The 17,477-nt window shown below is 46.0% G+C and overlaps 1 protein-coding gene across 2 annotated transcripts in view; it reads right to left on the bottom strand.

Annotated features, from left to right (window-relative positions):
- Positions 1–17,477, bottom strand: part of ajap1 (adherens junctions associated protein 1) — a 48,890-nt gene that overhangs the window by 16,700 nt on the left and 14,713 nt on the right. For both annotated transcript variants that reach the window (XM_030363800.1, XM_030363809.1), the window contains exon 2: positions 3,554–4,347. In XM_030363800.1, coding sequence (XP_030219660.1) covers positions 3,554–4,347 — 794 coding nt within the window. The remainder of the gene's footprint in view (positions 1–3,553; positions 4,348–17,477) is intronic.

Raw genomic sequence — 17,477 nt, 5'->3', positions numbered from 1 at the left:
GCTATATAAATTGAATTTATTATTATTATTATTATTATATTTTCAATACGTTTAATCATTGTTGTATTTGACTGTAGCGAGGGCAATAACTTGCTGTCCTCAGTTGTGTTTTTAATTATACTTAAATATAGACTCTCTCTCTCACACACACAAAGACACACACACACACACACACACAAAGACACACACACACACACACACACACACACACACACACACACACACACACACACACACACACACACACACACACACACGCGCGCACACAAATGCATGCACACACATCCCAAAGTACATTGTTGTTAATCCTCGATTAGGATCGACAGACAGATGGGGAGATTGACATAGATAAAGGAGGGGTAAATATCAATGTAGGGGAAGTATATATATTTAAAATATTACCAGAAATACCAACCACATGGACTTGAGTGAACCCATTTTGGTATTTCTATTGCATAGGCCTAAACTTAGTTTAGCTTAGCCATATTCTAAGAGAAAGAAATCTTTGAAATCAAAACAAATCTTGTGGCCTCTCACTCAAGCTCCCTGTCAAATCAAATAAATGCTAGAATAACCTCTTCAGGGGTAAATGACAATATGGCATCACCGTTTCAAATATGAGTGAAATATATAGTTAGACTTCTGGTTTTGACTCTTTGACTTTTTATGCATTGCATTAGGAACTACTGGAGAGATTCAGTCAGCTGTCAGTAGCTATCATTAGTATTTTTCTTACTGTGTATTCTATCAAGTTTGTTGTTCAGTTTGTCCTTACATCAACCTCTCCAAGCGATAAGTCACAGATAACTAACCTTGCCTAATCAGTCACATGAAACCACATTTTGAACTGTTAATTAACAAAAAACGTGAATGCTGTGTTGCAGTTTACTGCAATTTGACGGCACACTGCATGTGATCTATGAAGACCCATACGTCTCAACCAGACTTTGAAATTTCCAACCTCGATATCCGTGCTGGAAATCAAAGTGAGGGTGAGCCCAGGGAGGATTAGATGGGCCTTGTTCAACCAAGATAAATTATACATCCTAAATCTGCTGCACATCTCCGTCAAGAGTCAGAAAGTACGAAAACACACGTGCACACACACACACACACACACACACACACACGTGCACACACACACACACACACACACACACACACACACACACACACACACACACACATGCGCGCGCATGCACGCACACACTCACACACACCTGTGCATGCTCTAACACACCCACACACACAGACAAACAAATACACAAGCAAACCATTATTGTATAACACCTTTACAAAAGGACAACATTCTGTTTTGGTGAATTGTACATGTCCTACTGGACATGAAATTGAAAGCGTTCAGCTGTGGTGATTTGCATTTGGCATAGCTGTGCTTTTATTGTGAAACACACTGGTTCAGTTGCACTCTGCGGTTTGGGATTTGAAATCGAGAACCATGGCCAAAAGTAATATCGGCCAATCAATGCTCAGCTGTTGGTCAGCTGTTATCTCTACAGACATGCAGCCTTTCATTCATGGCAGCTATGCTTCGCTGCATTTTGACCAAATGATGTGATATTACACAAAAGGCCAGAACATTTCAACATTTGATTCAACAATATTCTGAACCCTTGAAAGGACGGATACATTGACCCAACCGAAGGTTTTAAATCATTACAAACCAAATAACTACCAGACAACGCTGACAGCACAACAACGAAAAAAGCTAAAAACTCAAACCTCAGGGGCCTGCCTCCATCACATCATCAGCACGCTTCACAGAACATCATTAATCCTATCTCGTCAAATGTTTGTCTGGCCTTCATGTCTACAAACGATTTGCGTCAAAACTTTCTCAGTCGAAAAATTGGCATGCTTACTTAACCTTTCGTTCAGTCGTACTCTGAGCACAGTTGAAGTGAATTAATTTAGCTGTGCTAAGTTCATTTAGCAAACGCTGCTCAGTGAAGACATGGCCCTTTTCAAAATCAACTTATTGATAAAACAATCAGCTCACTGAGGAGTCGGCCAACTCTGGATATGAAAGCAGCCAGATTGTAAGAGTGAGTGCACTTGTTCTGTTGAGTAGACCAGATGAAGAGCCCAAACGAGCATTATCCATAATGAAGATTAAACAACCAAACTACGTATTGCTTGGCAGGCTGTGTGTTGTCCCAGGTTATTAAAGACATGCAGCACAGATTTCAACGATAGTTCGTACATTTTTGTTTTTTGTTTGTTTTTTAAACGGTGCAGTGACAAACAGCGGGCGTTTGGGTACAGATCTCCCCATATTTTTTAATTTGAAAGAGAACATAGATAGTTAAAGTATCGGCTGTAGTGGATTTCTTTCTCATACATACGTGTTCAGAAATATCAACGCAATATCTCTATCTATCTTTCCCCCTTTGCAGTGGAGATGCACTCAAGCTGCTGGGTGGGGGACTGAGGCTGAGGAAGGAGAGTGGTCTGCAGTACTTTGTAGGGCAATCACTAACTGAAGATGTTTTGCGTGGTACTGGTTTAAGTGGTTCTTCTTGTGGCTCGCAGAAGACCCCTAATTGTCCTCCACACTTCATGCTCTAATTGTATAACATTTATGAGATAAGAGCCACTGGGCACGATGCAATCCCATACACCGTTAAACATGACTGAGGCCTTTATGGATGTCGGCACGGGTCGTTTAGGAAGCCGCCCTTCCCATCGACTTAATGAAACTGTAAATCCTAGTTAGTGCTGCGTATTTCAACCACATGTGTTACACTGTTGAAAGCCTTAACGTGTCCAAGGATGTACTGTATTATGGGTTTGCCTCCTTATGCCACTTTACGAAAATGAACTCAAAATAGTCCTGGTACATTGGAAGCGTCCCTGAGATTGGACGGGAGGGGTTTGTTTTTCTTCTTTTGTGTATTTTGATTGGTACTGGCAAAATTATAATTACCTGTCAAACTATCATGGCCCCTGGGTAATGAACTTGGGTACCCTTGTTCCAGAATGATACGGTCTTATAACATAAGTTAATAAAGCAGTGATTTGACATTGTGTAAATATTGAATCCTACCTCGGCCCAATGGAAGAAAATGGCATGCTCTGTTAGCTATCTGTCTTTTTTCTGTCTTTTAGTTATGATGGAACACGTTTTTCTGCTCAGGGTTTCTGACATGCAGATGATAAGATAATGATGCCTTGCATTAGAAGTGAAGGGTTCCGCGAACAACAGGAAACCAGGAAAGGTGGCATAAATCCCAGACTAAAGAGAATAACAACTGACAAGCGTATCAACCAACAAACCTTGGGGAAGACTCTTTGGGAATAGGGGAAAAACCCTTGTCCCCCTAGGGATGAGTTCTAACTGCAGGGGCAACGAGACGACTCTGGGAAGCCAAGGTCAGTGAACTCAACTTCTCAGAAAATAGCGGAAGGCTGCCACAAATCATTAACTGATTATGCTTACCCAATAACTGCAACTGAATCCATCCGCCTTAAACTCTTGTATTAACTCGGACCCCGCATTTTGTGAACTGCTGAAACATTATCTACACACGCTTACCTGGTGTTTCCCCGTATGGCTTTGGTGGTTTGGTATCGCCCAAGCTGACCGCCGCCTTGGTGGTGTTCTGCTTCTTGCTCTGCGGCGTGGTCGCCACGGGACTAGTCCAAATGGGAACCTTGGTGGTACTGGAGGTGGTGGTGCTGGCCACCGTGGTGGTGCTCAAGGCCTTGGTGGACAGGGTCAAGTTGGGCCCGGGTTTGCCTTCCTCGTCCGGGGTATCGACCGGTGGCCCCGTGGGTCCCCAGTCGATAAATCCTGCCTGGGTGGTGGTCCAGCCCTCCGGCACATTGTCAGGACTTTCCCACATGAGCTGCCTCCTCATCCGCGGCGACAACCTCACGTTGTCCCGCTTGCCGCCGCGGGACAACGCAACTGCGGCGGCGGCGGCGGCGACGGCAGCGCCGCCCAACGGCACCGGCGAATCGGCAGCCTGAGAGTATATCCAATCGCAGTCCTTACACTCCGCCGGGCCCAGACGGCGTAGCGGTTTCCGATGCCTCTGAACCCTGACCTTGGAGCCCAGGCCGGCCCTGCCGTCGTGGGGCGGGGAGACAGGGCTGAGCAGCCGCCGGGCCAGGGGGCTCACAGTCCTCCAGTGGAGCATGTTGGGGCTGTCCCAGAGGGGCTGCCAGTGGGGCCGGGAGCGGGGCGCCGCTTTGTGCTGGAGCTTGAGCCCCGGGGCCGGGCTGAGGGGGCTGCAGGCGGAGAGGTCCACGGCCAGGTGCGCCACGGCCAGCAGGATCCAGATGTGGTGCGCCGGGGAGGAACCTGGCCTCAGAGCAGACATCGGACTGGGGGGGGGGGGGGGGAAGGGGAAGAAGAAGACGATGAAAACTGTTAGAAATCCAACCCAAAAAAAACCCCATTCAATCATTCTCTGTTGCAGATTCAAAGACTGGTGAGGATTATTCTCCTGATCGGTGTTCAAGCATTTCTAACAAACCCCTGCTTCAGAACTTTTGTAACCCAGGCTATGACTAAAGAAATAATTTCTTAAAATGTAGGTCAGACACAGGGGAAACGTTTGAACTCATTCCGCCCTCTGGGCTTTCGCCTGTCAAAAAGCAACCGGCACTTATCTTTGATGTTAAGAGATGCATATCCAATCCCAGTATTGATAAGGCCGAGGGAGACAAGGTCAGGGCAAGTTTAGCTGATCATCATATCCTGCATTATCTCTCCTAGACTCAAAAGTCATCATGATTCTCAAAGGGCAATTTCATTATGCATCGCGTTGATGGGAGGGGGGGAAATGCCTACATAATCTCAGCCTGGGATACCGTGTGACTTGAATACCATATCGCACATCCTCACCTGTAGTACAAACGCCTGTGTGTAATGGATGTATTCACGGCAAGCGTTTTTTTCCACTCGATTTGAGCCCTTATTAACCTTGATGGTGTTTGTCATCGCGGCAGTCTCTCTATCGTGTTGCCGGGGGCGATCTAGGCTAGCGCTGGTTCGTCGGATAGGCTTACAGCGATTGATTTGAATGCCCTTGGACGGTCTTTGGGACGACACAACACAATCAATTCTGAAAATGACCAAGCTCATTATTGCGTGGGGGTCATCTGAATTGTCCTTGCTGGCACAATATAAGACCATGCCTTGGGCTGATTTTGGAAGCATCTTGCTGTGAATTAGGCACAGATAAGCCTCTCTCCGTTTGGTCATTCCTCTCCCTAAATTTGTCAAGGGTGACTTTACCATACATGTTAACACAGTGACGCTGATGAGCGTAGCCATGAGCTACAAAAAGGAATGCACGAACAGAAGGAACAGTCATCGGTAACCTTTTATCTTTTATATTTCCATACGATAACCTTTTGCTGGCTGGTTTGCTTGATTAGGTTGCCAGATTTTTATGATTCACCTGAGCCTTAATTTGATGTCAGTTGTGAAGCGCCATTAAGCCGGTGAACAACAATGATTGTTTGCGAAGGCAGCTTAATTGAGCCATGAGCAGTGATGGATGCAGTCATAGCGCAGCGTTGACAAGGTCAGAGCATTATTGACGGCAGACATAATAATAGGCTCCAGTCTTAATAGTGCTCCAGGGCTGGGGGGAACGTCGAACAAAAGATGTCGGCGGTGGCGTTAACGGTAGACACACTGATGCTAGTTTCACCTTGAAGACCGGAAATTGTTCACCGGTATTGATCGGATGATATTGGAATGAATAAAAAAGCAATAATGAGACTTGATCATAATAAACATACTCAGATGATGTCAGGGCACGGTTGTCTAGTCTACATATAGAGCATTTAGAAGAAGCTTTACCATCCAAGCAGACTTACAATTACAATTAGGGCATTTAGCCCTAACATCGGTTAATACACACATTTACACACCGACGGCAGAGTCAACCATGCAAGGCGACAGCCAGCTCGTCAGGAGCAGTTAGGGTAAGTGTCTTGCTCAGGGACACATCAACACTCAGCTAGGAGGAGCTGGGGATCGAACTAGATAAACATTTGTCAGAAGAAATAGAAACAACAATATATCACTGTCGGTACAGGATGTGTGCCAGTACAAAGATAGGTAAGATAAGATGCTACACAAGTATAATTACTATTTTTAAGTGCCACGGCGTACGAACAAGAGGGGTGTTTTAGAGTAGAGTAGGGGAGGAGGGTGGTAAGGAATGATGTCCAGCTGAGACTTGTGAGGTTGTGCAACCTTTGCTTGCTCTAAGCCCATTCTAGTGTTTGCCTCTGTGCTGTAGGTTCTGTGTCTGAAGCCCAGGGTCCACATGCTTGAAGAAGGTGCATTACTCTTACATTCTCCTTAATGACACACTTCTAAAAACGACAAAGAAGGGTAATTTGTGGTCCCGTTTAATGAGATGCCCCCCGGGGTGTTGCATTAATGGAACTGTGTTTTGCCACAGAAAAATAATCACAATTAACCGTGTGATAGCTTATTATAAGCTACCTTTCGGGAGCATTACAAAGCTCTGGTTTAAGTAGTATGACTAAGCCTCTTCTGAAGGATTCACATCAACATGTTTGAGGAACAGAGTAAGGAGAGATTGAGAGAGTGGTGTTATTAAGTGATATTGTAGACACTGTAATCCCTCCCGTCCAATCTCAGGCACGCTTCCAATTTACCAGGACTATGTAGACACAAGAAAGTGTTTTCATACAGAAAACATCATTACAAATGGATGCACTTATGGTAATCACTATTAATTTCACATTTTCATGTGTAGCGCTTTCAAGATTTTAAAAGGCCTTGTAAACCTTGGTTTAATGTCGGAATTATTATGAAATTGCTTTTGCAAGGTTATTGGAATACGAGGCTTCAAAATCCCTGAATATTACATTAAATATTGACTTATTTTCTGTGTGTGCGTGTGTGTGTGCGTGTGCGTGTGTGTGTGTGTGGCAACTATCCTTCAATGAACAAAGCAAATACTCAGGGCCATTTCGTTGAGATGGGATCCTGTCCAAGCTTGCTGTCCCAAGAACAAACTCCCAAACCAAAATGACGAGCAAACTCACAGAATTTCCAGAAAAGGTGTCAAGCTGTCCTGCTTGAGACGTGGACCAGAGTTCAGCCACTCTGATCTACAGACCTTCTCCAAAGCGAGGGGAGAGACAGCCTCCTTCAACCGCTGGGCGGCCTCGCACTTCGAGTGATGCAGATGACGAATCGTGATCCGTGATGGCGGTTAGTAAGCCAAGTATTTATAGCTGTCCCGTTAAGAAAACGGATCATCCAAGACTCATCTTTTCCACTCTGGCTCTCTCTTTCTCCCATCTTCCCTTCACATATTCCATTTGTGGCTGATAGGCCGAGTAGGCCGCGACCTTTAACGCCTGACATTAAACTCTCTCGTTCTTTGGTGTCCGTTCAGTACTTGAGAGCTAAAGGAGGAAGCCGTGGCTCTTCTGTAGGCTCAATTTTACCTCAATAATGGCTCTCAATGTCAACTAACGGGGACACAAAAGTAAGAACTACTGAGAGATCTTTTGAGAAAGCCTCAGCAGCTAACTTGACTAACTGCTGTGTGTGATTGATACAGTCAATGGTGCCAGGGTGACTTGCCACAGACAAATCACACTTATGATGTGTACAGTTTATGTGTGTTTGTGTGTTTTTTCAGAGACCATTGCAGAGTTGAGGTTTTGCAACAACCGATGTATGGGGACGTGAAAGCATGCGTGTGTGCGTGTGAGTGTTTATGCGTAAATAATGCTGTGTGGTCTGAAGATAGTGGAAGTGAGTGTGTGTGTGTGCGTGTGTGTGTGTGTGCGCGTGTTTTCGGTGTGTGTGTGTGTGTGTGTATTGGCGTTTGTGCCCGTGCGTGTGCATGTGTCTCACCTGTTTATGTGGGCCACTGCGAATTTTCGGGAGAAATCTATTATTTGAAAGCCCATGCATTATGTAGATGGCTAGGCCTCGTCAAGGCAGGGCCAGCCAGCTCCATGCTGAACTCACGGGGAGAAGGAGATTGCTTTTGTAACAGCTCTTTAATTAGAAGGTCGGCTGACACCCAGGACCTTGGATACAAGGTTGGGTTGGAGGGGAACAGAGTCCCTGGTCGGGTGTGAATCATTATTTCAGCCGGTTGCTCACCCGGAAGCCGGTGCCAGGGACGCAGCCGGACACCTTGTTCTCTGATTGTATTGTTTTAGGCCGTTTGGTGGAAGCTTTCGTCCAAGACAATCAGCCCACAGCTCAGTGAGCTTTCATTCAGCCTTTGCTGCACCAGGAGCCCCGGAGCCTGCGGTCGATCTCAGCCAGGGGGAGCTCTGGTGAGGAATGGAACCCCTCACTTACTGCAGTGGTGTGCTATCGCCTGGTTGAACCTGGCTGAAATAAATAGGAGCACTCCGACGAAGGCCCACGACTTTGATTACTGTTTATAGATGTTGTTATCGATAATTATTATGATTGCACTGAACCTAACAAATGCCCCCCCACCCGCGAACAATGTCATTATGTCTGCCACATGGACGACTCACGACTTACTGGTAAGATTTATTATCCAGATTATCATTATCAGTATTGTCCAGATGTGTTTTACACGCCCTGGACCTCAAACAGCCAACCCTGTAAAACATCCTGCTTTCTTCTTCTTCTTCTTCTTCTTCTTCTTCTTCTTCTTCTTCTTCTTCTTCTTCTCCTTCTCCTTCTTCTTCTTCTTCTTCCTCTTCCTCTTCCATAGTCTGCTTCAAATGCCAATGTCAGGGAAGGATGGGGGGGGGAGTAAAACCTGACAGACGTCATAAATTCCCGCCCGATCTCCCTGCTGAGGACCACGTTCGGCAGAACATTACTGCGTACGCCTGTCCCAGCGAGACGCATGTTTCCATGTGTACCGAATCCGAACGGGGGGTTGTTGGAATGAGTGTTTGATATTCCATGAATCATCTCCACAAGTATGTTTAAAATATGACCGTCGCTTTGAAAATAGGGCATCTAAAAAAAGATGATTAGATGAATGAAATAAAAAAAAAGAATAGTCTGTTTACAAACTAGCATTTATGACGTAACTCGCTCTGCTCCCACAACAAGGGCAGGTTTTGTGTTCACTGCAAACGTTTACCTTGAACACTTTGTAATGGCTTGACACATGCAGCGTGTCACTGCAAAGATCGTAATGTATGCAGGAATGCCTTTCAAGTCCTTGGAAATGGTTTTGCATGCGTAATTCAGAATTAATGTGCCTGTAAAGAAGATGCATGAAAGCCTGTAGTTATGCATGTTGTTATCATGACCTAAATGACTGTAAGTAACTTTTGAAGCTCTGTTTACAGTGTAGTTCACACGGGTAGTGTCGTTAGCTGGAATGATTGTAACTATGGTTAGCAAAATAGCATTGCAATGTGAGACGGCCCTTACTTCTACCACCGGCTGTGAGGTGGAATACTCATTACAAGCCATTTCAATATCTACCCAATGGTGATATCCCAAAATGGAAGTGTCTAGTCAGATGTATAGACAGAGGAGAGACTCAGAATGGGTTTAATGATATATTGGTCGTAATGGCACTTTAGCGTCACAAACAAAATCAATTTCTCTCCATATGCCTGTTGTTTTATGGTATCCATTTTCTTTTCCATTAGAGGGAGAAGAGGCCTTATGGCGCATCGTTATCAAGAGAAAATAAAGTCTGATTTGGCTCACACTCAAAATCAATTAGTAATTCAAGCGTGAAGCAATCTGTCGGCTCCTTTATGTGATTCCTCAGTTTTGTAAGAATATCGATCGGTAGTGATATTAACGCTTGGCTGAGTAATATTCTGCTGCTAATAAAAGGGGACAACGCCCAGGGCGCCTGAGGACACTTGTGCTTTGGACAGGAAAAAGCGAACTCATCTATCGAGGCGAAATGTCTGTTATTGGCCCAAAGTTCAAAGTCAACGCAATGGTATGTATAAGCTCAAAACGTACACACAGGTTATACGTTTATGTATACACACATTCAGAAATGAATATGTATATCTGGGCTAATTTGGTGAAGGTTTTGGTGATTGTCAGCCAAAGGCCGTCAATTAAAAAAGACGTATTCAAATCAACTGTACCTACTCAATACTCATTTACCACCTTTTGATAACAGGCTGACAATAGGAGCACCATTTTAACCGTACAACCCCTAATTCAATCCTCTAGGACCCAATTTGAGTGCGCTGTTCATTTTGGAAACTTTCAGTTAATAGAGAAAGTGAGAGATAGTGCATGTCTGTCTATTGGGCTTTTAGGGATAACATTAGGTTTCTTCCCAAGAGTTCACTGGAGGACACGAAACACACACAGATATAATGAAAAGCAACCCTATAGCGAATGTAATATTTAGACTTTTTAACTTACTATCCTTGCCATGTCATCCCCAAAGGCTACCATTCGTAATGCTATAAGTACAAGATACATATGCTGCTGGGAAATCTTTTAATGGATACTCCTAGACTTGGATAGGACTTTGTAATTATATTGGGTTACCAACTTTTGCGGCAATTTCCTATACAGTTTCTATCGTTTTTTTCTGAAGACATTAAGTACTAAGCTGTGAGAAGCAGTGCTAGGCGACCGCGTAGGAAGACACGTTTAAATAAATACAACTATGCTTGAAGAAGTAGAAGGAAATTATGAAATCAAATCTACAAAAGGCTTCTCTGAAGCCGTGAGACCACATATTTTCGTTATCACACCAAGAGAAGTCATGCCCGAGAAAATGCGACAAAAACAGTTCGGGAATCTCATGTTTGTAGTGAGCATTCAAGACATCCTCCTACGCGTTTTTGAATAATCGTCACATATTAATCGGTGCGAATAAATGTCCGGGAAGGGGCCTAATAAAGGGATTATGTGACTGTTTGAGCCCAGTCCCATTCGCCTGGTTGTTCACACAACCAGGCCGTTATCTCTGCCACTAATCAGAATTTCCACCTCATTATTCGTGTGCGGGCGGTTTCTGGCCCACTTCCTATGTTGTCACACTGTGATCACTTGCTCAATCTAGCTCTTAATTAGAATTTTTTTTCCGCCTTTCCCGGTGAGTTTGCTGAATCGCGACGCTAGCAGATGGACCCAGCCTCACCTGAGGGAGGTTACGGGAGTTGAGGGGGGGAGGGGAGGTGAGGAAAGATGAGGGGAAGAGTGGGGAGGTGAGGGGAGAGGAGAGGGGAGGGGAAGAGAGGAAGGTGAGGGGGAGGGGAGGTGAGCTGAGGTCAGGGAGGGGAGGGAATGGCAGGAGAGGGAATGGGAGTGTAGGGAAGTGAGGGGAAGGGCGATTATGTGAGGAGAGGGGAGAGAAGGGGAGAGGAGGCAAGACCAGGTGATGTGAGAGGAAATGAGAGAGGGGGGGGGGGGGGGGGGGGAGAAGGGGAGCGAGGTACGGCTTGTTCCAATCTCGCCCACGGGCCGAGCTGGCATCAATGGAAGTTTGTTTTTAATTTATTTTATCAATGCGGTCACTCCAGACACACACAAACACACACAGGCACACACACAAACACACATCCTCCCTCTGGCAGTCACCGCTCTCAATGGCGACACATCATTTTCTTTTCTTGCAACTCCGACAGCGAAGGGTGCGTGGTCGAAGGTGACCTTGGTGAACGGAGGCGCGGGTGGGAGACAATCTGCCGGCTCGGAGATTTACTTTTGTTCTTTCCTCCCGCTGTGTTTCCTTCTCTCTCCCTCTCTGCATGAGACACCGTCTTTTTGTCCTGCTACGGACAAAAGGTGTTTCCCGTCTGAGCTTTTGTTGACAATTCCCTCCGGTTTAGGGGAAGAAACAGTCCTGGGCCATTGTGTCCTGGAGTCCGAGGATTTTATTCCCTAATATAGTGTGTCCATGTCCGCTTCACACTCAGACTTTGGAGAGGAAAATCAACAATACACAGAGTGTTGGAACAATATGCCGGCTTCAAAATCCAATTAAAAAATAGCACCACGCTAAAGAGTGACCTTTGTAAACAGCAACCTTTGGATTGAAGGACTCTTTTATTTTCTTTGAAATGCCATCCGTTGCCATACTTATTATTAAAAAACACATGACAAGCAAAGTGAAATACATGTCACGATGAGAGAGAGAGAGGGAGAGGGAGAGAGAGAGAGGGAGGGAGAGGGAGAGGGAGAGGGAGAGAGAGAGAGAGAGAGAGAGAGAGAGAGAGAGAGAGAGAGAGGGAGAGGGAGAGAGAGACGGGGAGAGAGGGAGAGGGAGAGAGAGACGGGGAGAGAGGGAGAGGGAGAGAGAGACGGGGAGAGGAAGAGTGGGGGAGACGGGGAGAAAGAGGGAGAGAAAGACGGGGAGAGGAAGAGTGGGGGAGACGGGGAGAGAGAGAGGGAGAGAAAGACGGGGAGAGGAAGAGGGAGGGAGACGGGGAGGGAGACGGGGAGAGAGAGAGGGAGAGAAAGACGGGGAGAGGAAGAAGGAGGGAGACGGGGAGAGGGAGAGAGAGAGCAGACCGGCAGGAAGATATATAACAAGACCGACAGAGAGACACAGGAGCGGGTGGCAGAATGAGAGACTGAAATAGGAAGAGATGGACACACAAAGGGTGAGACGCACCAAAAGCGAGAGGTCAAGGCAGAGAGAGAGAGAGAGAGAGAGAGAGAGAGAGAGAGAGAGAGAGAGAGAGAGAGAGAGAGAGAGAGAGAGAGAGAGAGAGAGAGAGAGAGAGAGAGAGTACTTGAGCATGTGTGTGGCATGCAGGCTGGCGTGTGTTTAATGACCGGCGAACCTCCCGACTTATCTAGCCCGGCGAGCTAGGCACAGATGAGTTGCATGTTTCTCTGTGAGTGTGTGTGTTTGTGTTTGGGGCTGGGGGGGGGGGGATGAAAGGTGACCTGCCGGTAGCTAGTGACGCATGCTGTGCCTGCGTTGGATCGCGGCCGCCAGGCAAAGCCCGGGGCGCCACCATTGTCTCGCAGTGAATGTGCTTCCGGCACCGCAAGGCCAGCTGGGAGATGAAAAAAATATACCTCTCTGCGACAGGGAGCAGCAATGGAGCCTTTGTTTACTAAAACGCCGGTGGTCGCCACGGTAGCGCACCAACTCTTTCGTTCGGGGGCACTCTGAGCTGGTGCATTGTTCCCGCCGTCGGAGTTCAATTCCTTGAACGAGTCCACTTTGTAGACCCACAAAACGAAAATCCTCGCCCCTTTTCCTCAACGGGCCGATGCAGAGAAACATGGCGCCCGTAAAGAGTATGTTTGCTTTGAGACGGTGAAAAGGTGCCAAGTCCGTGTGCAAACAACAGCTCCAGGCCTCAGTTCCGGTTCTCTCCAAAAGGGGCTGGCTGCCACTTAAATTGCCAGACGTCTTCGCCATGCAGATAATCCGTAGAGCTTTTGAAACAGTGGTGGTGCCCTGCTGTTGGGTATTTAAAGGGATGAAACTCCAAAACAATGGTAAACAAGCCCGGGTTTAGCGTTGTTCCTCAGTTTACTGGCTCAAAGTGCTCTGAGACAAAGTCTACACAGCAGAATTCAATTGATTAAAACATAGTAATGTTCAAATATTATTTTGGGTAGAGCTATGAAAGCAATATGAATAAGAAAGTATACCACAAAGCCGGTATTGAACTGAAAAAGTAATAAGGCGTTTTTATTAAATAGATAGTTTGATAGTTTGTTGATATTACATTGTTCCTGCTTTTAGCTGACACTATCTCTGTATGATGTTGCATCAGACCTTTGGTTTGGGCTTTGTTTCCACTCTTGTCTAATGAGGTGGCTTTGTGTTGGGAAAAGTGATTCATTGAAAGCAGGTGGAAGTAATCATATGTTAATTTGGCAACACATGCATCTGGGACATGTTTAGCAAGCCCCAAGATGGCCGACATGTGGAGAGAGAGAGAGAAGAACCAGCTAAAGGCAACCATGGACTTAATGATGAAATTAAAACCTCATTTAACGGAACAAATTAAATTATAAGGAAGGATCTTTACCATAAAGAAAATTTTCTGTTGTTATTGGACGATTACTTTGCGATTGATGTTCGGACCTTTCCTTTAATGAAGTGCTTTGAGTTCCCTCATGTGGATTAGTTGACTCATGAAGCCTCATCCTGGACGTTTCCTGATGTAGGAGCTAAGAACTTTAAATTTCTTGGATATTTTTTCCCTTCTCCTGTGATGAATTGGTTTGTCTCTGTATTCAATGACCTGCCCATACATTGTGATATGAACTGCTCTGTATATTGTCAATCACTGTAATTCTTTATAGTCGTTGAGATTTAATTTGAAGAACCTTTATAGAGCCGTGCAACACAAGCAATAAAAATGAAACGTGGTTGAGTTGCCCCCTCATTGAACGATCCCGTCTGCATGTGAGGAAAAGGCTGGCACTTTGAGAGCACGCCAGCCACCTGTTTGTCCCTGCAACTAACTACAGTGTTGTGAACACCCACATACCACACACACACGCTAACATTAAACCCACACGAGACTGTATACATTCATGCATACAAAGTGTAGGCTATACCCATCTACCAAATTACATATTGACTTAAACATGCTTGAGCATTCATCTATTCATATATTCACTCCCAAGATGCACACATGCAAGCACGGCACCCATCAGTAACATCAATGCAAGGCCGTAAAACCCTATCTTTCAAATATGCACGCACACTGTATACTGTATAAAGATGCCGGCACGCATATTGTAGAACCCGCATGTGATCAGTCAAACAGCAAAATAAAACATTTAACACACACACACACACACACACACACACACACACACACACACACACACACACACACACACACACACACACACACACACACACACACACACACACACACACACACACACACACACACACAGTTTCACTGAATCCATTGCTAACGAGCTCGTGCTAACTGTGGCGTCAACGCTTTCCATGGCCGTTTTGATGAGCGCGTCTCACGCTGCAGATGAGTGACTTGAGACGCACTCCCGGCTTGTAAACTAGATTGTTCTTGCTGTCGGGGGCGTCTCGGTGGCGTGCGCGGCCTTCCGACGCGCCAGCCCCGTGGAGTTAGGCTGTCTCTTCAGCCGTCAATGGCAATTAGCAGGGCGAGGTTTGCCAAATTAAAGCCAGGCTGATGACAGCACGCGTAACAGGGAGAGATACCGGCGTGCATTTGTCAATTTTTATTACCACTCTCTTTCAGGCACGCTGCGTAGGGGGTTGCCAAGGGAGTCGTCGTTCGTGAAGAATATCACGAAGTGGGAACAGGCTAGGATTTAGCTGGTTAGGTTGGCATAATTTTGGGTTTTCCTTTTTTTGGATAATAACGCATGAGTATTTCTTTTTTATTTTTATTCATTATTATTATTGAGGGTTTTATCCTTTTTATTGCAGAGCGAGATAGACATTAAGGTATGGGAGAGGGAGAGGGGAAGACATGCAGCAAAGGACCACGGGCCGGAATCGAACCCCGTTCGCTGCGGTCAGGACTGGGCCGTCATGGTACTCTACCCGGTGATCCACCCGGGCCCCACCTTCCTAGTTTTTGCCATTTTCAAACCACACCATTATAAAACTATCATCCACCCTTGACTACGAATGACCCATTTTCGGGACATTTTCCGAGAAAGACCAAGCAATGTCACGGCAGTTTACCAAAAAAAAAAAACGTTTTTAGCAGTTGCTGGTTCTTTTTGTACCGATAACTGCATGGAGTGGTGCCATCCCATTAGCACTAAGTGCTGTTCTGAGAGTGGCGCGAGATGGAGAGAGGATGAAGAGATCTACAGATGGAGAAGGGCTAGAAGGGGCTCGGCGGGAGACTTGTACAGCGCGCTCTTCCATTCATCCCGGTCCTTTTTCGGTCCGGAATAGTCCTTCCTTTGAGCCAAGCTCACTGCACACATGGTGGGGGGGGGGAGGAGTGTGTGGACGTATGTGTGGTGGTGATGCTGGTGGAGTTGTGTGGGTACTTTAGAATACTAAAAGGGCCACCTTTCCTGCATTGGTGAGCTGCTGAATGTCCGCTTATTCCACCCACTCAGTGTTATACACAGCAGATATGTTATAAGTCACAAACATATCTAAACCACTTTGCATCCCACAAAATGCATAAATATATCACAAAATACTGACTCCAGGTCATCCCCATCTATACATTTTTTTTATGCATTTAGTCACAAGTAAAAACCAAAGCTATCCCTATGTATAAATGATGTTTATCTAAACTAATATAATCTCATCACAAACTGAAATTAAGAAGCTAACAAGATAGATAGATGAATGCTTAATTGATCCCCAGGGGACCTATGAAGTCATCTATCTGGTCATATATCCACGTATATGTCCATACATATATGTTCTAAAAAAGTAGGCCAAGTAAGTGTGAAGAGGAACCTTGACGAGCCAGCTATCCATCACCTGCCGAGTCAGTATCGTTGTCATCATCCCTGTGTTGCCATGGTGCCAAACCAGACACAATCATGCCAACAATCCAATCATCTGTTCCTATTCGCAGGACGAAACGAAAAAACAGAAACTAAAGCAGGGGCAGGAAGTAAAAGTGGCTTCAGGTGGGTCGGCGGGGGAGCTCTTTAAAGACTGAAGAGAGAGAGAGAGAGAGAGAGAGAGAGAGAGAGAGAGAGAGAGAGAGAGAGAGAGAGAGAGAGAGAGAGAGAGAGAGAGAGAGAGAGAGAGAGAGAGAGAGAGAGAGACTTTAGCATGTGTGTGGAGAGCGCAAAAAAACTGTATGAAGTGTATGAGCCTCTGGGGAGGTAAAGGACTGATAACATCCAGGCCACGGAACAGGGATGGGATACATCTCCTTTCATGTGACTCACCATGGCCAGGAGGGCAGGTCGGACCCGCCGCCCAAACCACGGCACATTCCACCACACTTCATCAAATTACTACAATAGCCCCGCGAGTGCAGTTAGGAAGAACGCAGGCCGAGGCCGAGGCGGAGGGGCTGGTAGGGGGAGGACCAGTTGTTCTATTCATAGCTTGGTACATGGCTAGAAAGCTATCCACCACTGTGATTGTTTAATCACGCAAAAAAAGGGACGGGGGAGGGGAAAGTTGTGTGTGTGTGTGTAGAAGAGGCAGTCATGGTATTGATGAACGTAGGGGATGCGGATAATAGAATAAAAGATGGAGAAGGGGAAAAGCTTATTTTGTAAAGGAGTGGGAGGAGGTGGCGGGGTTTCTGAGAAGCTGGCATCAATCTTCCGGGTGGCTGATTGCTCTGTCAGGAGCGGCTCTGTCGGCGGACAAACATGGCGCTCGGGAGACGTCCGAACACAATGTTGCACCTTGATGGAACGCGCGTCCTGTCCCTCAGCCCTGCTCGCGTCGTCAAAGGTGAAGAGGGAGGAGAGATGAGAGATGAGCCTTGACACAGCCGCTCTCTAACCCCTGTCTGGTCTTTTGGAACCAGGAGAATACCTTCTGGGTGATTGCAATGCACACTGAGAGTAGGAGATGGGAATATGAGAAATTCGATTTGGCTCA

The sequence above is a fragment of the Gadus morhua genome, chromosome 1 (genome assembly GCF_902167405.1).
Source record: "Gadus morhua chromosome 1, gadMor3.0, whole genome shotgun sequence".
NCBI classification, from domain to species: Eukaryota; Metazoa; Chordata; class Actinopteri; order Gadiformes; family Gadidae; genus Gadus; species Gadus morhua.
This window is presented reverse-complemented; position numbering and strand designations above follow the sequence as displayed.